This window comes from Crocodylus porosus, unplaced genomic scaffold (genome assembly GCF_001723895.1).
Source record: "Crocodylus porosus isolate Cpor-Errol unplaced genomic scaffold, CroPor_comp1, whole genome shotgun sequence".
Taxonomy (NCBI): Eukaryota; Metazoa; Chordata; order Crocodylia; family Crocodylidae; genus Crocodylus; species Crocodylus porosus.
The window spans coordinates 55,988,926-56,013,073 of NW_017728948.1; the positions used below are offsets into that span (position 1 = coordinate 55,988,926).

The window sequence follows — 24,148 nt, forward strand, 5'->3', positions numbered from 1 at the left end:
GCAGGGGTCCCCCCATAGTCCCCTCCCCCTTCCTCCAGCTCCCCAGACCCCTTACTTACAGCTGTGGAGCCCTGGTGCTGAAGCAGTTGCTTCAGCACCAGGGTGAGGGGCCAACCATAGAGATGCTCTAGCAGCCAGAGCATTTCCATGGAGGACCCAGCCTCTGGTTGCCTGCTGTGGAGGACCGTGGAGGAATGTGCCCTGCCCCCTTTTTTTAACTTCATTTTTTTCTAATTTTCTCCCCGTGCTGCAAACTTGCAGTAGGGGGAACATTTTTTCACTCCTGCATGTCCCTCTTGCCCTATCTCAAAGGTGTTTGAGATGGTACAAGTGGCATGTGCGTGTTCATCTGGACGTGTCCTATAAGTGCCCTTCAGATATTTGAAGACTGTTATCAAATTTCCCCATCAGTCTTCTCTTCTCTGGACTAAATAACCTTAGTTCTTTTAGCCTTTCCTCATAAGTCATACCTCCGAGACCCCTTATCATTTTTGTTGCTCTCCACCGGACTCTTTCCAAACTGTGCATGTCTTTCCTGAAGTGTGGGGCCCAATTGTTACTTCTTTACTGATCAACATTTATTGAAATATTAAAATATTACAAATACTACTAAAATTAAAACTAAGTAATTCTTCTCTGAATTGAAATAAAAAATGTGCGACTGGTATTTGGAACATGTGTGAGGATGGAAATGCACATGAACAGCACTAAAAGTCAGACTGGCTACCTCTTAAGTCAAACTTTCCTGTGCTAGGTTGTAACAACAAATACACTTGACAGATCAGTCACAGGGGGGGAATCCTGCAACAGACATTCAGCGCCGAGTCACATGTGCACATTGCAAAGTTGCTATAACATTACATAAACAGACATTACAAATACAATTAGCCTGGGGTCCTTTTTTTCAGAAAACTGTTTAAATTATCACTGACAATTTCAAATAAGAGATCAAAATATAGCTACGCAACTTTAACATTTTTTAGGAGAATTCTAATCCTGATTTCCAGGTTACTGCTTTATTTAAAGTGAAAAGTTATATTTCTATTTTTCTACCTCTCAAATCCATACAAACTTTCCAATATTTTCTTTCCTTTTTCTTTTCCTTCTTTCTTTTTTTTTGAGATCCCAATTTCTTCAGTTTCATGTCTTAGCTTCATTCTGTTGGGCAAGGTGTCCTGTCCATTGCTCACAATTTTAATAGATATATAGACAGGACAATTGTATGTCTTCTGCAGAGGACTGTCTCAAAACCTTGGGAATTAGGTTAAGTGAAATATATATAATAAATAAGCCTTACAGTGGCTCTCTTGTAAGGCTAAATAGTCCCATGTACAATATAGTGTACATGAGGATAGAAACAAACATTGATAATACATTAAGTTAATGAAATATTAAACAGTAAGTTTTTTATGTAAATTTCAATTTTTAGCATCTTGAATTTGGGCTTATTGCTGAATTTCCAAATGATGCTTCACTGAAATTAAATAGATTAACTGTAAAAAAAATGAAGCACTGAATAAAATGCTGTCATTTTATATACTAAATTTCATTCTGTTCATGCATCAGGCCATAATCTTCTTCAGAGCATGTATTTACTTACTTGGCTGTTCACTGATACTTAGAAATCAACTGGACGTTTTACTAAAAATAAATTAGAAAAACAAAATGTAAAAAAATGGAGATATAGTGTTGAAACCAATGAAGAAACTTGCGTTGCTTTTCTTACACTGTTTAGTTTAAGTAGTGATGAGGTCTTCTAACTCATGATGGATTGTCCACACTTCCATATTTCCTCCCATCTGCTGAAGTTTAATGTAGCATGCATTCTCAGTCCTTGGTGTTTCAGGTAAGACCATCAACAAGACTGGTATTAATGCCAGTTACAGTGTTATTTAGTGAAGTGATTGCCTATTACAAATGAGCTAAAACTGAACATTTAAATTTCACATGGGATCGATCAAGTCAGCTGTGAGTCATCATTATTGATCAGGACTTATATCTTTACATCCATTAAAAAAAGATAAAAGACTGAAAACATTTCTTCATATTAATTCTTTCCTCACAATTTTTTCAAATGATGACAAATCTTTGGCAACTGTTGCATGTTAATAATAGTCAAGTAGAGGTGCTGAACCCTGACCTACAGGCCACTCTCCTTTGGCTCTGTGTGTTGCCTTGCGTACCCATGGTGCCATGGGGCCTGATTCCAGCATGCAGAGCCAGGCAGGGGTGGCATGGGGCCCCAACACTCAATACCAGTGCCTGAAGCTGGAGTTGGCGTGACATGAGGCTCCAGAACAGGATCCTAGCGCACAGGACCTGATTCTGACACACAGAGATGGCATGGAGCCTCATACCTATGTGCAGGGCCCTAGGGCCTGATCCTGGTGCGCAGAGCTGGGTGGGGGTAGCATAGGACCTGGTCCCACCACATGGAGGCCAGCTGAGGCCATGTGGGACCTGAACCAGTCTGCAGACCAGCTCCTTGCCACTCATCTGGCCTGTGGGGCCAAAAGTTTGAGCAACACTGCATTGAATCATGGCTCAAAACAGCAATTCCTGAAAGTTTCTAAACTCACTTCAGTGGATGCTGGTGGGTGACCACAAACCATGTATAAACACAAATACATTTATTACCATTTTAGGCAGCTAAAACCCCACTGATGCATAACTTGATATGTAACAGTCCCTTGTTTTGCAGTCTAGACAAAATTGGCGATCTCTAAAATTTATAGCTCAGCACTGTCACAAAAATGTGTCAAAGTAAAATTTGCATAAAGGTTATACTGTAATGGCCTGGCAATCATCCCGCTAATGACTGTTTTCTGTTCAGAGCTTGTTTTAAATACTTTTCAGATTGTTTGGAATTCATCATGCTGCAATCCAAACACAATGGAAGTCTGTGGGAAAATGTTCTTTAGCTTCTAAGTGGACAGAGATAATATTTATGCTACATTTTTGTGTAAGCTGTAAGGAAAATTACATGGTGATCTGATTATGTTGAAAGCAGTGTCCCTTAACCTATAAATTCTAGTAAATAAATTAGTTATTATGGTTAAGGTAGAGACATTATTTTATTTTAGATCCAACTATTCTGGTATTTAAATTACTTTATACTTTTGAGCCACACCTTTTTCAGCATTTTTTGGATATATTTAGAAAGTAAGTTTTTTTTTAATGTGGAAGTGAGAAACAAACATTTGTTACAAAATCTAAAATAGAATAAAAATTTTTATTTTTTAAAATATGTTGTAATATTGAAATTAGCTTTACTTGTAGCTTCTGCTACATTCTCACTGATGTCTTTAAAATTATAGCTGTTTAATGGCAATGTGCAATACAGCAAATTCTTTGTGGTGAAGCAACAGTCCATTTCAGTAATAGTTCATTGTAATGCTGTGGAATGTAACTCTGAGATGCTTTGATCACATTGAACCTTATAACAAGCTGTCATAACTTGTTCTGTCCTAATCTATTCTTGATAATGTACAAGTTCATAAGTATAACACAGGTTAATATAATTATGCATCTCAGCTAACTGAAGAACAGATCCCTAAGCTTCTGCAAGGCCTTCAGAAACTTGGTTTGAAAATGAAAATTAGTGAGAGTGACGGAGTTAAACAAAAAAGCATCATTGTATCAACCGAACACAAAAGTGAAAAGAAATCTCCCTTTTTGGGCATTCTTTCTGGAAAACAAATGTGCTAGATATATATTTCCTATACAGCTACAAACTTGACCCAAATGCCGGGGCTGAAAATAATCAAGATATCAGGTCTGAACAGCAATGAAATTACTTGTGTGTGACACATTTTTCTGTAGATATCTATTTGTACAATATATATCCCCCTGGTACTCTGAGCGTGGCTTTCTAAACATAGCACAGATGAACAACAAATATCCCCCTGGTACTCTGAGTGTGGTTTTCTAAACATAGCACAGATGAACAACAAGAATTTTTTGGAAAGAAAGTTTCTTTTTCCAAATGTTTTATGATAAGCATTTCTGTTGTAGTAAGCACTGAAATCAATATGACTGCAAATGCTTAAATTCAAACTGAACTGCTTAAATGCTGATGAATGGGTATCTTACCCAACAACTGACTATTTAAAATTCTCAGCATTTTGTAGTACTCTTATTTTAAGAATCACTTGCACTAGATTCTGAGACTGATTGGCTGGCAAGAAGAGTAGTTCTCTCCCTTATTGAAATAGTCTACTCTAACAATTGTACCAGGAGTGTTTTCTTAAACTAAATTTTTTTTTTGGGGGGGGGGGCATATGGATTGTGTAAAAATATGCACTTTTTCAAACAGCTAAAGTTAATTTATTTTGAAATGGATTAAAAATCTCCTGTAGCTATCATATTGTTCACGCTGACCTACTTAGTCCACAGCTCTGATCTGAGACTGCAAAAACATTAATCTGATTCCCTGAAGCCACTTCAAGATATAGTAAAGCTCACATTTCTACTTTTCTGGTCTTTTCAGGTATGTTATCTATTCTACTGAAGAATCATAGTGTGGGTGAAAGAATTTTCTTTGTTACATTCCCCCCATTACATTAGATTTAAACGTATGCTTAAATTATATGCTTACGGTGTCATAACTCCATTATATTGTATCAGTACATGAGATAATTTCTGCCCAAAACATTTTACAGTGTAAATAGACAAATAGGAGGAGAAAAGAAGCACCATTGCCCTCATTTAACAGATGGATTATTCAAGTCGAAAGAGAATACTTTTTCTGGGCATGTCTACATAACACCCTACGATGACATACTATGTCACCATATAGCGCACTAAAGCAATGTAGTGATCACGTGGGTCTACACCCACCCACGCTGTCATCCTAATTCTTCTATGGTCAGCTATTATTTCAACATATTAATGATTCTCACTCATGGGAAAACAACAAAAACTGCTTCAGAAACTTCTACCATAACTTGATCCAACAGGTTGGCCACTGAACTATGGCAGTCTGGGGTATCCCACTTCCAAATGACAATGGCACACCATTCTGTACTGTTACTACTTCCCTTATTTGTACATTCTCCCACTGGAGGGTTGGGACAAGATCTTAATGCACAGCTCCACAAAACCAACTCATACAGAAGTTTTAGAACGACCACTGAACATGCCAAATTCTCATGACATTGTAAACCTATCATTCAGTGCTTGTGATTCTGCTCCTGAAGTGCTTGGCAGCATAACGAGGAATTCAGAGACACCAGCCAGCTTGTCTGCAAAGACTCACCAACTGCTGTTGCTGGATGTCACTGCTGAAATGCCCTATACGGGTTTCCCTCGCTTTATGCGGTACATGGCTTCCTGGAAAACGGCACATAACTCAAATTTGTATAAAGGGAACCCACTTTACAATGTAACAAATAGGGATATGGTCAAAGACCCCAACTGTACTGACTTCTAGACCACTTTCTACCACTTTTACAAGACAATTTTGGTACTCACCAACAGCAGACAGTGCACACAAGCACAGGCTGGTGGTGAATGTGGGGTGGCAACGACAGAAACACATGTTGTAGACAACGAGTGAGGAGCACAGATCCACACAGAAGACTACATTTTGGTGCATGTCACTCCCACAATGTACTGCACAAAGCAGCTGACTGCAGGCTTCCACCACACCAATTGCATAAGAGTGCATTTACCTTGCATATAACGAATTTTTGGTATAAAAAGGGTCATCACATAAAGGCGAATTCACACATACAGAACCTGCATAAAGCAAGGGACACCTGTACTGCATCTCCTACTACAATAACAATGCAGCCAATAGAAGTAGCAGTTCACTGCCCTGAGCTAGATCCATGCATTGGAACTGGCTGAAGCAGAAAGCACTGAGGAGTGTGCAAAGTCTGAAGTGCTTTAGTTTGCCTAGCAGCAGCTAATACTACTCCACACAGGAAACTGGGAAGGACAGAAATTTTTTCACAAAACAATTCTCATGATGGCTCAGTTTAGGTCAAATAACTAGGGCGGGGTGAGCAAGGCACCCACCCCAGGTGCTGACTATGAGAAAGTGCCAACCCCCTCACCTGCTGGGAGTTTTTGACACAGCAAGGGAAACCCTGCACTGCCCCTACCTAGGCCACAGGAGTTGGGCAGCACAGCATGGCACCAAACAGTGTATCTGGGGTGTTCAGGATGAATGGGGCAAACAGAATGATGTCTCTGTCAAGCAGGCACAATATGTATGTATTGGGGCCAGGGTGTGAATGGGATCTGCTCCCAAGAAGCAGGGCCATGGGGCACCCTGGGCAGGCAAGACCCTTACCCTCACCCATGCCAACTCCTGTGTCCCTGAGGCTAACTGTGGTCAGCATACCTCCACTTGGATGCTCAATCAGCTCGTTATGCTTTGCTGAGTTTGATGATATGGTCAGAACTCTGGGATATGCCTAGTGCAAAATCCACAATGAAATGCCAATGTGAATATAACGACATTATTATAACTTGAGCACTTTGCTGGCAGGCAGGGCTGACCCAGGTAAACCCTTCAGTGAAAACATACCCTTTGATTTGCTGCTGCTGAAATTATTTCCATTTTAAATATATCAAATCATGTGAGAAAGTGGCTTCTCTCTGAATGTTATACAGAGGTTCACTTTTTAGAAGTCAGAGAAAAAGAAAAACAGAAGATCAGAGTCTGAATAAATACTATACTGTGCTGCCTAGTCAATCAAATGCTGTTGTGATAGGTTGCTACTGATACCGTTGCCTATGTATTTAATGCAATTAAAGCATTTGATTCACTCACTTCACCTACATAGAAAGCTGGGAGTTGGGGGTGCAAGGTGCATGACAAAAACAAATACTGTCTGTGGAAAGGACCAGCCCTCACACCATAGGCGACATGTAGGTGGGGCACATGAGATTGGCTGCTGCCAGCTGGGGAGTGGGGGGCAATGGCCAGTGCTCCCCCTGAGATGTTTGGGGCACCGAGAGGAGTGCCAGTGGTACTTCTGGGTTTGCCGCCGGCACTTCCTCCAGTGGTGGTGACCAGCTGCTTGGGGATGCTCCCCGCCCCGTCCTGCTTCCCCCCTGCCACCGTGTCGACGATCAGCCACTGGTGCCCCCCCCCAGGATCAGGAGGCACCAGTTGCCCATGCCTCACACCACAAACACAAGCACAATGTTTAAGGGGAAGACCACCAGGGCCTTTTCACAAAATAAGTGAAATATAAATAGCAACAGGCATAGCAAATAGCATTAAGCAGTTCATGAAGTGAAACTGGTTGCCTAACCTGGTTATCCAATAATTTCTTATTTCCAAAAAATTAAATAAAAAACTGTCCTGGTCCTGGACAGCTTATGATAAAATGGCTAAATTTATCCAATAAATTGTTCACTGTGCATAGTTTGCTCAGCTATACTTAAAGCCTCACAGGCCTAAAAGAAAGTCAATTCTTTCCTATTCTTAAAGCCTCCACATTTCTTAAAAAGGAAAACTGCTGACATGACAAACATTTCAAGTAGGAAGATACAATACAACAATTACTCTTCCTAGAACCAATAATTACATCAAGCTAGTATCTCATTTTACCAAGTACAGTAAATTAACCAGTATTTTATCTCACCACCTCTAATCTTATAAAGCATTAATGTTGCACAAATAATTACCTGTATAGTAAGCCAGAAGCTTCAAATTAGAGATGCTTTAAGTAAACCTCAAAAGGTTCAGAGTTCATGTTCAGTTTGGATAAGCAAGCAAAAGCTCAAACATTTATTCCAACGTTTATCTAAACTATCTTAACCTGGCCTAAAAAGTGTTAGAACAAAGCATGTAGTTGGAGACTTTCCTGCTGACCCTGTTTTGGGATTGTCCAGAAATACTGTGAGAATAGCATGCTTATGATAACTAAGTGATTCTGTGGCTGTTCAGAGGTTTCTGAAAAGTTATGAAAAAAGGGCAGGCATTTCAGACCTTTCAGCAAACCCTGGTTTGTGATGATAATGGAAATTAGTGTTATTCAGGACAGTGATGTTATTTGCATTTTCTCTTCTCAGATACTTATAATATGTAATATTTTGAGGACTACCTAATTATAAGAACAAATGACAAGTTCTAAGACAACCACATGTAATTACATGAACAAAAATACTTGCATATGGGCAGGCACCGTTACCATAACCTGTGCAACTCAGCAATTTGATGTGTACGTGTTCACTTGCCTATACTATTCTATGTGTATTGTTAAAACTTTGATTTTATGTTAAATTTGACCCATGTAGACCAGATGTACTCCAGGGTGGGCATGTCTGCATGTGCTATTAGGGGGCAGCAATAAACTACAGAGCTCATTCTCCACAGTTTATTGCTCCCTGGAAGCTCCCAGACATGTTTGCACATGTGCCTGGACCGTAGCACATTGAACCAGGTCACAGCAGTGCTGGCTGGTGGGGATTTGGGGAGGTCCCCCTGCCGACCCGGGAGTGCTCCAACTGGGCTCAGTGTGCTATGGAGGGGCTGGCTGGTACAAGGGTACTTCAGCATGGGGCTAGCCAACAGGCAGTCCTGGCACTGAAGCATCCTCACACTTCAGCCAGTCAGTCAGTATCTACACATGCGCTACTGTGCACAAAAAACTTGTATTTACAAGTATTACCCTGCTGCAGAGTTTATTAGTTATGTGTGTAACCCAGGCGGTACTCCAAGAGGTACCCCCTCTCCAACTGAAGGGGATCAAAGCAGGTGCACAAGCTCTGTGGGAGGTGTAGGGACTCTCCTCCTCCTATAGAGCAGAGCCAGACCACCGATGGGGACTTAACCATATACCTTTTTATGAGGGAACAATATTGGGAACATAACAGGCATAAGTCAGAGGGTATAGTGGACACTACAATGCCCCAAGGGGCAGGATTCAACAAAGGTTAGACACTTACAATCATTGACAAAAGACAGGGTTAACAAAATATAAAACACAAACAGCAGAGCAAACAATACTGGTTGGTGAAATATAAAAAGGCACAAAATACAAAATGTCAAATGTCAAGGAAAATAGGGCCTAGGTACCTGGAGGGGGAGAAAGTGGGGAAAACACAATGGCCCCTTTCCATTGCAAGAAGATTTGCTTCTTGTTAGCTCACTCACCCCAAATCACGCCAGCTGGGACTTAAACTCAGATCTCCCACATGGTAAGCAAAAGCACTACCACACAGCCGGCATTGCTCCAGGCTGCTAGGGGTCTTGACCTTTCCAGAGCCCCGGCCTTACATTGAGCTGCCTGGCCTCTGACTGGAGGAGCTGGAAGCAGAGCTGGGAACCTCTCAGGTTGCTGCTCAGATCCTTGCTGGAGCTGGGGAGCCTCTCCTGCTGGCCACAGCCTCTCATAGGGGACTCCCTAGAGTCCAGCGGAGAGCCTCTCCTGCCGGCCGCACACCTCGCTGCTGAGGGTCCAACTACTGCCTGCAGGTCCTGCTCCTTCAGGCTCTTCTGGGGCAACTGCTCCCGCCCCACTGGCTCAGCTCTTGCCAGCTCTTTGAAGCTCCTTCCTTGTGGTCCCTCATTGGTCTCCCGAGTCAGCCACACTGCCCCTTTTATCCCCCTCCAGGTGACCCAAGGGGCCAATCAGGGGACATGGAGGGTGAGTCTCTGGGGCCTCTGGGCCAGGTAAGGAAAGGGAATCCCAAGTCTTCCAATCATCTTTTACCCCTTCAAAAACCCCTTGGCCAAATCATTACCAGATTGGTGAGGAAAGGGAATCACAAGTCCTCCAATCATCTTTTGCCCTTTCAAAACCCCTGGGCTAGGTCACTGCCAGCTAGCCCGTCACACATGCATCCTAATAGGGGTGCATGTGTAGATGCTGAGATGTTTCCTGTGTAATTAGTCAACTGTGTAGTAAATATCTCATGTAAATGTGCCCAGCTGGCTTATGCTTTGGATTTCCTCTGAAAACTGTAAAAGTCAGATTGCACCTATTTTTTACCTAGGTATGTGGACTCTCTTCTATCTTTTTCTGTTATGAGAACATCATAAGCAGTCCTTCATGCTGCTAACATCATCTCTCATAGTCTGGATCTTCCTTTTGTATTGACATTGCATCTTACTTGCCGCAAGAGCAGTCCTATTTTCTTGGACTCATGGGTCATGTCCAGATGAGCCCCCATGTGCCCCTTGCTGGATCTCAAAGCAGTTTGAAATGTGGCAAGAGGCCCGTTGGGAACAAAAATGTTTTCCGTGCTACATATTTGCAGTGCGGGCTCAACATTTGATACCTGGATATCCAGGTATCAAAATAAAACATGGGGGAAAAATCAACTGTTCACCATCTGTGCCCTGAGGTAACCCAGGAGCTGGTTCTCCAGATAGACACTCTGGTTTCTGGCCAGAGTATCTTTGTAGTGCTCCTGCTGCCACAGCATGCGGTGCACAAACCCTTAGAGTGTTGGAACAAGCAGAAGCACAGCAAGGATCGATCCTTTCTTTCACAGGTAAGTAGGGACATGGGGGTGGGGGGATTTATGGATGTGGGTGGCTGTGGGTAGGTGTGAGGAGTGGCGGGGGCACAGGGGTGTGAGGAGTGGTGGGGGAGATATGCGGCCTGCCAGTGGGTGTGTGGAAGGGATCGAGTGCGGGCTTCCACATGCCTGCCTCCCCACCCACCCCCCATGGTGCCGGCAGCAGCAGTCAGTACGGCTGTGGCCCAGCTGCAGGCACACCTGGCAGCAATGTGGCGTGTGTGACGCAGGCTCTGTACATGCTGAACAGACCTGGACTGATAGTGCACAGCTTTGGACAGGACTGGGAAAGCCATGTGCTAGCAGGCTGGGCCGGGTCTGTTCAGCATGTACATAGCCTGGGCCACACAGTGCTATGATGTTGTCAGCTGTGCCTGCAGCTGTGCCACAGCCCTGTTGGCTGCTGCTGCCACTGGTGCCATAAGGGATGTGGGGGAGCAGGCATGTCATGGCCCCTGCTCCAGCCCCTCCATAAAGCATACAGTGCGTCCTGACCTGGCCTGGGCCAGTGTAGCCCACTAGTGGCATGCCTTTGCACAGGAGTGGGAGGCGTGGCTCTGGGATGTGTGACTCTGGGACGTGTGGCTCCTGTGCAAAGGCATACTAGCTGCATGGTTCAGGTTGCGTTGGGTGGTGGGATGTGCTTTCCATGAGGCTCAGGAGGCAATGCGTGGTCGTGGCACTGTTTTACAATGGGTCATGGTGCATCACCACCTTAGCCTCATGGAAAATGCGCCCTGGTGGCCTGACCTGGCCCAGGATGGACAGCTAGTGTGCCTTTGCACAGGAGCTGTGCATCACAGAGCTGCACCTCCCACTTCTGTGTAAAGGTGTGCTATTGTGCTGCACTGGGCTAGGTCCCATCGCATGCTTTCTTGCTGCACACACCGTGGATCCAGTGGCACTGCCACCAGAGGCAGGACCCAGGCTGGTGCGACACCCAGTCCCTATGAGTGGCGCAAGGTCCCAGGTGACAGCTCAAGCAGCCCGTGCTGCCCAAAGATACACAGCACCATGCTGAGCCAGGCTAGGCCCATGTGATTTGCCAGAAGCAGTGATGGATGCCAGGCAGCTGGGGTTGAGTTGTGCTGCCCCACGCCATGGAGGAAGCTGTGCCAGGAGGGCCCTGAGTGCTCCAATGGGCTGCTGCTGTAGGTGAGCTGTGCGGGAGGGATCTGGGCCCTGAGGGAGGTCATGTGGGTCCTGCAGGGGGGGCTTTGGCCCGTGTGGGGGGGTTGAAGCCTCTGCGGAGGGACTGTATCCCCTGGGTGGGGGGCTTTGACCCCTGTGGGGGGGCTCTGGACCATACCCCTTATATGGTCCCCGCACAACCACAGTCCCCCCACAATGCATCCACAAACCCTACAACCCCAGATTACCCCCACAAACCCCTCATTCAAATACCTGGCCTTGTGGGTCAGGAGTGAGGAGACAGGGATGGGGGGCAGGTTGTGAGTTGAGAGTGAGGGGCAAGTGCGGAGCAGGGTACTGGCATATTAGGTGCTGCTCAGTGCTGCACGTCCTGGTGAGCGAAGTGGGCAGGACAGCTTTGATTTTTCTGTGACAAAAAAGCCAAAGTAAATATCGAAGTGTATACATACTTAGAATTAATTTTATTATGATGATAGAGGCACTGGTTGGCTTCCAGAATTGCTTTAAACGTGTAAATATATCAATAAAATATTGCCCAACTGATCTCTCTAAATATAATAGCATTTCATTTCAATAGTGAGAGAAAACTATTTTGGATATTTTAATGAGAGAATTTCGGTATCTTACCAAAGAATTTGCAATTTTTAAACAGGGAACACCAGGATCTCTGCTGATGAGACAAGTGGCGAGTCCTGGGCAAAGGAGCCTGTCTACAGCCAGCACTGGGGACCCAGCTAGAGGGCAGACAAGATGGCTGACCTCTTAGCCATTTGGGGCCAAGAGGACACACTTGGACATTTGAGAGTGGGCCACCACAAGGAGCACATTTTCTGGATGACGGCTACCCAGATGGCAGAGCAGGGGAACCCCATCCAGGTCTGGCAAGGGCACAGCCTTGGGGCCACAAGTCCAAGGGGGTGGATGCTGTCACAGGTGGCAGCAGGTCACAGCCAGGCAGCAGCCCCCCCTGCCAGACTGCTGCAGTGGGTAGAGAGTGCAAGGGACACTCCCGGTCATGGCAGCTTCAGCAGTCCAGCTAGCACAACGGGTAGTGTCCCCAGATACCGAGTGGCTGGGCCTCAGAAGCTCCTGCGGGCAAGTAGCCTTGAACTGCTCACTAGGGCAGGTTTTTATACTGCTGGGGACAGCACAGATCCAAGAGGAGCTGGGCAGGGTTATTTTGCCCCAAGTGGCACAACTTGCCCCACACCGAATTGCACATCTGGGCATGTGTGCTGAGGCAAACATCCCCTACTCCTGTTTGAGCTGCTGTAAGCTCACATTCCTGTGTGTGTGGACACGCCCATGAATTTTAAATTTCCCTCTGAATGCATTACAGTTGCAGGGTCTTTCAATTATTCCTGCTACATTTTTAATATGTAGTTCAATGGTGCTACGCTCAGAACCCATCTCTTACTGTTCTGAATACAAACTGTTTTTTCTGGAACAAGGGTGTCAGATTCATTGCTTATAGACTGGATTTGGCTTGCACAGCCATGTGATGTTGGCTTTGGGGTCCATAGAGGTGCTGTTTGGTAGATAAATGTAGATGCCTTAGTTAGAAATTTAGTCCATAATTCTAATCCAATACTTTTTATTTGCATTCCATGTGTTATACACTATGATCTCTATGCAACTCACTAGTTATATGAAAGGGTTGACATTATTCAAAGAAGCTTAAGTGACTTAGGTGCCCAATTCTCATGAATTTACAGTGGAAATCAATCATTTAATTCCCTTAGGCCTCTTGGAAAATGCAAGAAAATACCAATTAGCTAGTGTTAACACTGACCAACAGGAATCAATTTAGCAAAGTCCAGTTATACAAAATCCAGCTCTGCGCATAAGCTTACATTCTCCTGAAACCCCTCAAACTCACCTCAGTCAAATCATCCTATGAAGGTCTTGTTTACCTATGGACATTTTTTCTGAATGAGGTAGGATCTGAATGTAAAGAGTAATAATTGTTCTGGAATAGCACGTCATGTAGACATCCTCATTCCCGAATAAGAGAGTCTACATAAAGAGCTATTCAGGAATAGCTATTACAGAATAGCATATTTCACAGTAGGTAGTATGCTCATTTTTCCATATAGACAGACCCTGTCTGGGATATCCATTCCTAATTTCAATTATGCTGTGGTTAAAAAGATATCCTGTTCTATTCTGCACAAAACTATGTCAACTATTACATCCATTAAGTGTTTAAATCCCTGGTCAGCCTTCTTTTGAAATTTTAACTGAAGAGGAAAAGGCTGAAAGGCTAAAGCTATTACTATGCAGAATAGGCAGTCCTTGCTTCTCAGAAACAACTGCAATGAAGGCAACACTAAAAATGTACACAAATATGTTGTATTTTCCCATTACCCAGATGTGCTTCCTAACTTTATAGTTTGGGGATGACAATCAGATTTTTTCCCCTTGAGGCACAAATATACATAGTTTTTCTTTTTCCACTGCTGAGTTCTGAATAGGCATCTGAAATAAGAGCCTCTATTCATGCTCCATTATTGTTCTCTTACGGTGGTAACTTAGAAGGGCACCTAATTTGTCACCAGAGGAAAAGCTCTCTGAAGGCTGAAATTCTATACTCCAACCAGAGATGCAGATTTCAGTCCTAGTCATGTACATTTTAGAAGTATCCTGAAAAAGGCAAACCTTTTCAATTTAGTTAACAATTAAACTGTCCTTAACTTTCTATAGCTTCTTGATTGAGCGGTTCTATAGATCCCTTTTCATTTATAACTGGCATTGAAATCAAATATAGCCTGAGAAGACAGAAATTTTATGGAAACCCTATAGTCAGGAGATGCATAACTCCACAGTGAACTCTTCATTATCCAAAACTTGGTTAACTAATTTCCACATTTCCAAATGTTCCATATGTCCTACAAGGTCAGGTTGAATGTCTGGTCAATGTAAGAAAAGTTGAAATACTGCAGAGCCTTATTCTATAGACTGAGCTGCACAAGAGAATATGTTAATGGAATGTGAATGTGTGCTACTGCCCTTCAGAGCTAATAAGTTCCAGAGGGAAAATCAGAGTTAGCAAGACTTGAGGAAGGCAGCCAGGTCCCTATAACTAAGGAGGCTGGCCTATGCAGGCTTTGAAGTTTGTTCTTAGTGAAAAGACACTTCAAAGTCTGATCTGCCATCAATCTTAATTATCCATTAATTTGGGGTATTTCTTCAGACCTCTGGATAATCAGGGATGTACTCTTATTCTCAACTGAAGCTATTATTTTTTAAACAATTACAACATTCTTCTTTAAATGGTGCAAACTTGCAAAGGGAGTAATTAGACTGACAATGCATAATTTAGTAATTTAATCTTTTGATGTGCACTAATGCTAATAGGTATCAGATCCATGTTTTGGAAATTCCATCATGATAATGCATCTTGCAATCAATATAAAAACACAAAGTGAAATAAACTATTCAAACACCATCATAATCAACTGCTGTGCCACAACCTAAGGCCCTGCTATTGTTCCATAAGTCTCCTTCAGAAAATGTAAAAAAGTGGGGCAAGCTACACAACTAGAAAGTACATCTACTTCCTATGACTCAAGGAGGAAGCAAGTTTAAGAAATGGGAAAAGTATGATACCAACTGTGCCTGACTATTTATAAAAATTGCTTTTCATAATTGAAACTGGTCCAGTATGTCTTTCACAAACAAAGTATTTAATTAAAATGAAGCTGGTGTTGGTGAAAGATGCCAAAGTGGCAGCCTTTGAGGCTAAAATCTTGTGTTTATTTACAATGGGAGCACAACAGCAGACAGAACAAGATTCCCCCCCACTCCATCACACTGGTGAGCCTCAATCTGGATTTTCAGGGAGCAACTCTATGGCTGTATACAGACATTTGGGAAGGTTAGGGGGAGGTTAGATTGCATTAAGAATGGCCACCTGATTGAACTTAGTTCACCCAGGTGTGGATCTTACAGTAGTTAGGTGGATCTACATACAAACTGTACAGAAGTTTAGATAGTTATATCAATCTAAAAATGGCCAGGACAATCTAATTAAGTGTACTTCTAAGGTAGTTTAATTTAGCTTGGGTCTAGTGAGACCAATCTAACTGAACTTCTGTACAGTTCCCAGTTCAGCCCCAGGACTGCGAAAGACCAGCCTCTGGCCTCAACCCCAGGGCTATACTTTTCCTCCCCCCACCCCCAAGCCCTCTTCCCCAGACAGAAAGCTTCCCCACTGGAGTAGCCATACCCTCCCCCCCTCACCAAGCCCCACAACCCACAAGTTACTTCTGGTGCCAGTTTTATCAGCATTTGCCAATGCTAGGAACTGAGGAAGTTAGTTTGTATGGGGGAGGGGCAGAAGGAGAGGGAGGGATGGGTGGTAGGTTTGCTGGGGGAGGTTGGTTGTGTGGGGGCGGGGGGTTTGGAGAATAAAAATAGCCCCTCATCCTGGTAGAAGTGGGGAAGAGAACTCCCTGATCCTGCCAAACCCTCCCAGACCCCAGCAACTCCCCCCCAGGACTCCGCCTGCCCCCTGATCTCCTCTATGGACCCCACCTGCCCCCCAGACTCCCTGTGCATCCTATTTTCCCCCTTGATCCTGCTTGGCCCAAAATCTCCCCAGTTGCTCCCCATCCTGATTTATCTTAGATCAGATGGCTATTTTAAATATGATTTAACCTCCCCCTAACCTTCCAGAATGTCCATATGCAGCCTAAAGGTAAGAAGGCAGCTCACTGGGTATGTCTATTCCTTGGCTTCTCAACTGAAACAACTAAGGAATATCATTTGGAGCCATAATTTTAAAAGTATTTAGGCACCTTAGGAATACTGGCATCCAATGGTGTCTAAGTGCCTATATACTATTGAAATTAAAAGAAATTAGGTACTCTTTAAAAATATGATAAGCCATCTATGCATATTTACTATTAATATCATTGCAACTTGGTCCTAAGTGCCTGCTATGTGGTTTTCTAGTGAAATGGGCACTTATATATTTGGCACTAGATTGAGACCCTCAACTTTATTTCACATTAGACCTTGAACATCCATCAAAGATTGGTATGTTTCAATCTCCAGCCACAGTATTTGGGCAAGATTTGAACTTCTGACCTTGAGAGAAAAGGCTCTGTATCCCATTACCAATTCTTTAAGTCTTCTAGTCACTGGAAAGCAAACACTTGACTTTTATGGGTAGATTTGGTTTCAACTCTCTTTTTTTCCCTAATGTTTTGTTCTAGTATAAAAGTGGTTTATAAACAGTGAGACATTTTGTATTAGAGATTATTAGTGCTAAAAGCAGGTAATACTTCTTGTAGAAAAACATATGATTACATTTAAGTTATAAGTCCTCAAAGAAGGAAAACCATTTTCAAAGTGAAACCTAGAGAGATAATATGAAGAAGCAGCAATAGATCAGCATTCTTTCCTTTTACCATATGTATACAAGGATTGGATAAAAAAGGTTGCTTTAATCAAGGCTCATTTTCCGAGACTTGGAAACTCCTTCTGTTCTCTGCAACACAAAGTCCTCTTCAGTTTTCTTAATATGTGTGGTGCTCACCTTTTTAAGTGACTGCCCCTCGCCCTGATACTTTTCCCCTTTACAGCAACTTGGCTTTGCCCCTTCTTTCAGTTCAGTACCACCCCATTGCACCAGAACTTTGCTAGCATCTTTAAGACTCCCAGTTTTTAAATCCCATTGTTATATACACAGGCCACAGATATACTGTTGTGCTACATCCTTCATCTACCAGGTATGTAATAGGGCTCTGCGAAATTTCACCGGGTGTTTCATATTGATGCTCTTTTGACTCATTTTGAGCTTGAAACAGCAAAATCAAAATGAAATGACAGGCTTTGAAATAGGTTTGAAAGGAAACTAGGGCACTCAAAATGTTTTGAAACTTCTGAAAGTTTTCAGTTTCGAAGCTGGTCTTGCCTGCAGGAAAACAGAAAGTAAGGAGAGGGAGGGGGAAAAGGGGGGAAGGACTGCTCTGATATTGACTGTGTAGTTGGCTAGTGACTGTGATCCTTCCCTGAGGTCCCTTCCAATCCCAGTGCACTGGGGGTGGGATGGAAAAACAGCTGCACCTTAACACAGAGTCACTCATGTAATGAGTTTTGCTTGTCAGTAGCTTGAGCTGCAGTTTCCCAGAAACCCTTGCACCTATCTCCTTGAAACCATGGCCTCAGTAGGGGCTACAGTTCCCACTGTTTTCACCCCACTGCACCTTAACACACCCACATGACGTGAGTTTTGCTTGTCAGCAGTTTGAGGTGCAGTTTCCCAGAAACCCCTGCACCTATCTCCTTGAAACTTGACAGGCTTTGTGGCCTCAGAAGGGGCTACCCTCTCTGCTGTTTTCATACATATCAGACAAGAAATTACAAAGATGTAGATGACAAAGTTATAGGGAGTTTCATGATTCCCCATTATAGCCTATGGGCGAAACATCAAAACAGCATCAAAACAGCAAAACAGTTTTGATGAAATGAAACAGAGCAGTGCTTCAAAATTAAATGTAACTTGAAACAAAACAATGCCCCATAAAAATGGTGAAACAGAAGTCAAAACAAAACAGTGCTGTTTCACACAGCTCTAGTATGTAATATATTCCTATTTCACTTATACACATCAATGCATATACACATCAGCTGGAAGTACCAGAATCATGCTTCTGATCATATTGCATCGCAATCCCATGTGGGCATTATTAGCCATACCACAGCATTTAGTCATTTAAAAATAATAATGATATGATCTTAAAAACACATTATTAAATGAATCTGTGTAAATGTGCAGGCCAATATTAGCAATGGTATTTGATAAAAAACTGAAGTGATGCACTGCAAGCAGAACTGCTGACAACTTCATAATAACTTAAGCCAACCTCAGTAAGTCAGTGCTGTGATGTGCTTCTTGGATGGAAATGCTACCTGTCTTTTTTAGAAACATGCACGAGAGGGGTAAATTTCAGAATTTCAGGGTAATTACTGCTGGTCAGGCAGTTCAGTCCCATCTTCTTATTTCTAATAAAGTCATGGTAACAAATGCTGAGAGAGAATTTAAGGAACATTACAGAGTTCTGAATTATACCATTTCATGCTAAAGTAAGATGGGGTTTGAAACTTGCAAGAGCCTTTTGCAAAAGTCACTTGTGGCTTCCAAACATAACACCATCTTATTGAGTGTTAATATTACCAAACAGTGTACACAAGGGAGTGATGGCCAGCAACTCAGGATGCTGTGTTGGCATAGAGGGGTTTGGATATCCTGGTTCTTACTTAAGCATTTTTGATCTAGTGAAATAGACACTACAGAGCTCATCTGATGTTAAAACCACAATTTATAGAAACCAGATTTCTGAAAAAAGACAAACAGGCTGGGTGTTGGTCCTCATTCTGGATGTTGCCAAGAAATGCGAGAGAGAAGTGTCAGCAATGAGGCACTGAATATTAGTGAGACTATGTAACATAGGTAGCATAGCCAGATTTGGAATGGAGTCCTGTGGTCTCATTGCCAGCAGAACTCCTCCCTTGGAAGCCAATAGCAATTTTTTGCCCATTTAGATTTTAGGAGCTGGCCCTTGAAATTTTGGAATAATTCTTGTTTTCCCTGTCCGACGAGCCAGTTGAATTTTCTTTTGTTGCTTTAAAATTGCAAAATGTCAAGGGCATCCACTCTCAATAGATGAGTGACATTTTTTTGTTTTTGTTTTGCAAGACCTGTTTCTCATGGGATTCAGATTGTTTTTTGGTGCACTTCACAGCATCAATGACATAAACCATTTTGGAACATTTTAAGTTTGCAGCAATCTCCTTCTTGTACCCGCCATCTACTTTAAACAAGGATCTTGTATCGCTGCAAATATCACTTGGATCTCTGATACCAATAAAAAAATCTCACAGTGAGAGTGGAAAGCTCTGGTAGGTGCTTGCTGACTCAACTATGGTTAGTAACACAAACAGATGAATTAAAATGTATTATTGAAAGGAAAATGATTAAGGAACATACCAAATTCACACAGTAAACATATTTATATCTTATAAATAAAATAGGCAAACACTTATATTTTCAAATTGTTTCTCAAAGATTAGCTAAGAAAAAGTTGGGACTATGTCACTCCCCCCCTCCCCTAAAAACAATCACTGTAATTTGTATATGTCCTACCTTTCTTTTACGCAGTTTCACTTGACTGTCTGCAGGTTCATGAGTGGCCAGATCATCCTGAAAATGTAAACACTGGATGTCTTCCACTGGAGCGACATTTGTAAGATTTTTTTTTTCAGGGCCCATTTGAGGTTCTGTGAAAACACATTCATCCAAGCCATTATCCACTGGCATGATACGGGAACAAGGAGAAGATTGCACAAGGTAATCCTTGGGTGCAGCTTTTGAGAATGGTTGTCTGCCACTGCCAGAACATGGACCAGGGGAAAGCTTATCCTGTACCACAGTATTGTCAGTTTTTCCAAGCCCATCTTTAGAAGCATCAGATTTCCTACGCTGTTGTGCAATTACAGCAGTATGAAGCAGCTGTTTCCCAGGCACAGTTATTTCCTTCACATTCAGAGAATGAGAGATGGTTTCTCTTGGTACACCTTTGTGTAATACTTCACACAACCCTTTACAATTACAAAGCACTGGGCTTTTCCCAGTACTACTGCACATGTCCTCCTCCTCCATTCTTTCTTGGGAAACGGTGGCATAGTCGAGCTCATTAATGACTTCTATTGTTCCAGACACATTAGATTCCTTGTTTATTTCCATTTTTGGTACCATCGTTAAGGAGCCAGCTCCTCCTAAACCCTTTTCTTTGTCTTTTGATTTCTGTCCAGTACAAGTGATGTGGTGGTTAATTTTACCCAAACTAAGATTTGAATAATCATCATCTTCATCAGAAACATGGACCAAAGTTTCTGTACTGGCCTCCAGAAAGTGCTCCTCATCTTCATGGTTGTCATTTTCATCCACTTCTTTCGAAATATTGCTAAGCAGCTTTGCTGGGAAGCCAATCAGCTCCCCACTATGACAGCAGTCTGGTAACGAAGCAGATTTTTCTTTCCGGCTAGCACTCAAAACTTCATCTTTTTCCATACTTGCCTGCAAGTTATCAACTACAAGTCCATGACGGCATGCTGTATTATATTCAACAGGAGAAAAAGCCAGTCCCATCCATTGGGTCACATGTTCCTCCCAGCTTCTCTTTCTGATTGCTAGAGACATGTCATAATAGTTCAACAACAGGCTGCAAGATACATTCCATACAGGACCAGAGGAGATGACATGGCTGCAATGTGCTGCTCCAAAATGGGAGAGATTTTCATCATGCTAACATCTGTAAGAAATAAAAATAGAATAAGCTGATTCAAATTCAAAGTAAAAAGGAAGGGTAGGGATAGTTTAAATGAAAATGTAAAAGCAAATTTATAGAGCATGAGATTGAAAGGGAGGAATTTAAAAATATTATTTTGTTTAATAGCTGTAGTAGTATCATACAAACTTGACATTAAGCATACTTTAACATAACTTTCTTTCTGATTACTCTCCAAAATTAAGTAAATAAAAATGTTATAAACATGCTTATGAATAGGCAACTGGATCTACAAGCCAGATTTTGACAATAAGTCTCTTCACTACTTCTGTCATGAGATATCCATTTCCATGGATATCAACATTATCAAATCTTGTGACTCCATCACACACAAAATTAGTTTGTGTTTGTTCTTCATGCAATGAAACCCATAAAGTACAGTTTTCAGGTTGCTGTCTGAAGAGCTGGGTCTGTACCTAAGGATTAGTAAAGGGATGTTCATACATGTCCTCCTTACCTTGCATCTGGTCAGCTGTGAGAAATGCCAACATTCAAAGAGTTAAGGGGTGTTTTTACACACGCTTTGTGGTGGGTGGGGGCACATTTTAACTTGGGCGGCTCCCAGGGACATTTTAACTCGAAAGGCCACTCTAATTAAAATTCCCAAAGCGTCTTGTGCATTCAGCATCCCAAATTTCCAAATGATGGCAGGGATGCTTTAACTGAAGGTTGTTAAATGAGCTTTTTTTAAACCACCATTTTGAAACACAGGGATGTTGAATAAATGAGATGCTGGAGCTTTCCAATCATGACGCTCCAGCAGACTTGATCTGCGTCCTAATCCAAATGCACTGGAGCCCATGTATAGGTGCCCAATATGTGTCTTACTCCTGTTACTTTTAAATACAAGTGGGCAGAGAACAGAGAATTTGAAGGATTAATCAATAAGTTGAAAACGTTATACAACAGTTATATCACTACATTTTGATTTGCTTGGGTCAGAAAGTATCCCCACTTAACTTGGTAAGGCTAGTCATATAAGTAATTAATTCCTAATGCAATTAAGGGCCCACAACTGTGCCTTATTTATGACAGTTTAAAAGTTAATGTTTCATATATATTTATTAAATCACTTTGACATTTAAATACATAAACCATCAGACAAAAATAAAATACAGATATTTAAATTTTGCATTACAAAGAAAGTTAGAACAAGTTCTTTCAAATAATGAAAAAAACCCGCAAACAAAATAAAAACAAAAAAACCCCAACTGGCCTGTAACAAATTACAGGTTCAAGGAGCAGACACTTCTACTTTTCACTCCCTACATAAGAACTGTCAACACTTAGCATGGATCTGCTTATTGATTTCAGCAATAAAGAAGATTAACTACTGAGTTTGTTCTGGGTCATTTCAGTCCACTACAGCAAGTCCCGATTGCCCACTAGGCCTTTAGACTGTCCTGACAAATCACATGCCTGAAGGCATAGAAGTAGGAAGCTTGAAAGAAAAGCAGAATTATGACTGTGCATTTTCATAAATTATACCCTTAGTGACTTTTAGAAAGAAGTTGTGCATAATCTGAAATCTTTAACCTCCATTTAGGACAGCCAGCTTTATTTCTCATTCACATTTTCCAACTCTGTGGCGTTTGTGCTTAAAAAGAAAATATAGTCATAGGAAACAAAATTCCAGGCACAAGTCATTAGAGTGTGGGAGGCTGAGGAAAACGGAAAATAACACACAGCACTGGGCCAAAAACAAAAACCCAAAGAATAACCAAAAAAAAAAAAAAAACAACACCCAAAACCTCTTTCACAGTCAAACTTTGGTAGTAAGACAGTGATTCTGCTTCAAGATTCTCCCTTTTCCTATACTAACTTTTAAAATGCAAAGTAGATTGATTACGTAAATTTTCAATGCCTTGAAGTTCATTTCACATGTACTTCTTATTATGTCTAAGTGTTTATTCCCCCTCCGCACCCTGCAAATGGGAAAAGCAAGAGAAGTGTTTAGGTCTGCAACACTTTTTATCCAGGGATCCCAAAGCATTTTAGAAACAATTGTGTTACCATTACAAGATCGCTGCGTTTTACTTTGACTTGCAGAGGTCAGAAAAGGGTAAGCAGCTTTCCAAGGTCTGTGAAAGAATCAAGGCAGGAACACAGGGATTCTTAGCATAAAGCAGTAGACTGCCCAAATTCCAAGTGACCTCTGTACTTGGCCTCCTAAGCATTCTTTTGGTAGGCTGTCTAAGGGTTAATAGCTGTGTATTACTTCCACTACTGTTAAATGGAGTTACATGTGTGCCGAGAGGGGAGAACAGATCCCTTACTGTTTTTCATTTTTGGATGTGGAGGGTTATATTTCATGGGGGATGAAAAACAAATAAATCTCACTTTAGGAACCCTTCTGTTTTACTTGTGATATCACACTAGCTTTGGCTGTCTGCTGGCGAGCAGATGAATGATTAAACGGGAGAATATTGAATGCTTTGCTTGAAATGTAAGACAAATAAATAAATGACAAGGAAACTTACATTGTTCTCTAAAATAAAATAATTAAAGAGCCATCTTCTAACCACATCCATGCTGGAAAAGAATCTTTGGACAAAGATTTTCTCCTTATAAGATGAATGATTAGCTGGACCTACTGAAAGACTGACCATGTCAACTGTAAATGTATACGCATATTATAATCATGTTTTGCTTTTAGTTTGAAAAGTATTCTCCTCTCACCTGCTAAAAAATGACATGAGACAAACTTTTCTCTGACTTGTGGGAGGAGCAGCAGTAGCGCAACAAGGAGTGCACTTACAGGGAACACAAGAATGGCAGCCACCATCACTGCTGCTCCAGCCACTGCTGTTGCAGCCAGCAGAGTCTGGCCTGGCCCCTGCCACTGCCTCTGCCTCTGCCTCCTCTGCCATTCAGGGTGAAGACCCCGGTTGTTATATTTCTGAAGAGCAGAATGAAATTTGCCAGCATGGTCGGTAGTTACTCAACTTTCTTCCTCCCCACTCTCCATGTTCTCTTTTCAGACAGGGACCTCTGAGCTTAGTGGACACCCAATTACCCCTTGTGGTAACGGTCTGGATTGTCCACCAGAACACGGCCCATAAGAAAATGGTTTCCCCTCTAGTCCTCTCACTGCTGTTAGGGGAAGAGTCCTTTGTTTTCTTCTACTCTATTCTTCAACTCTATTCAGAAGCCAC

The 24,148-nt window shown here is 42.2% G+C and overlaps 1 protein-coding gene across 2 annotated transcripts in view; it reads right to left on the reverse strand.

Annotated features, from left to right (window-relative positions):
• The window catches only part of DLC1 (DLC1 Rho GTPase activating protein), a 408,242-nt gene that overhangs the window by 370,513 nt on the left and 13,581 nt on the right, over positions 1-24,148 (reverse strand). For both annotated transcript variants that reach the window (XM_019552800.1, XM_019552797.1), the window contains exon 2: positions 19,790-20,957. In XM_019552800.1, coding sequence (XP_019408345.1) covers positions 19,790-20,845 — 1,056 coding nt within the window. In that variant the 5' untranslated portion in view covers positions 20,846-20,957. The remainder of the gene's footprint in view (positions 1-19,789; positions 20,958-24,148) is intronic.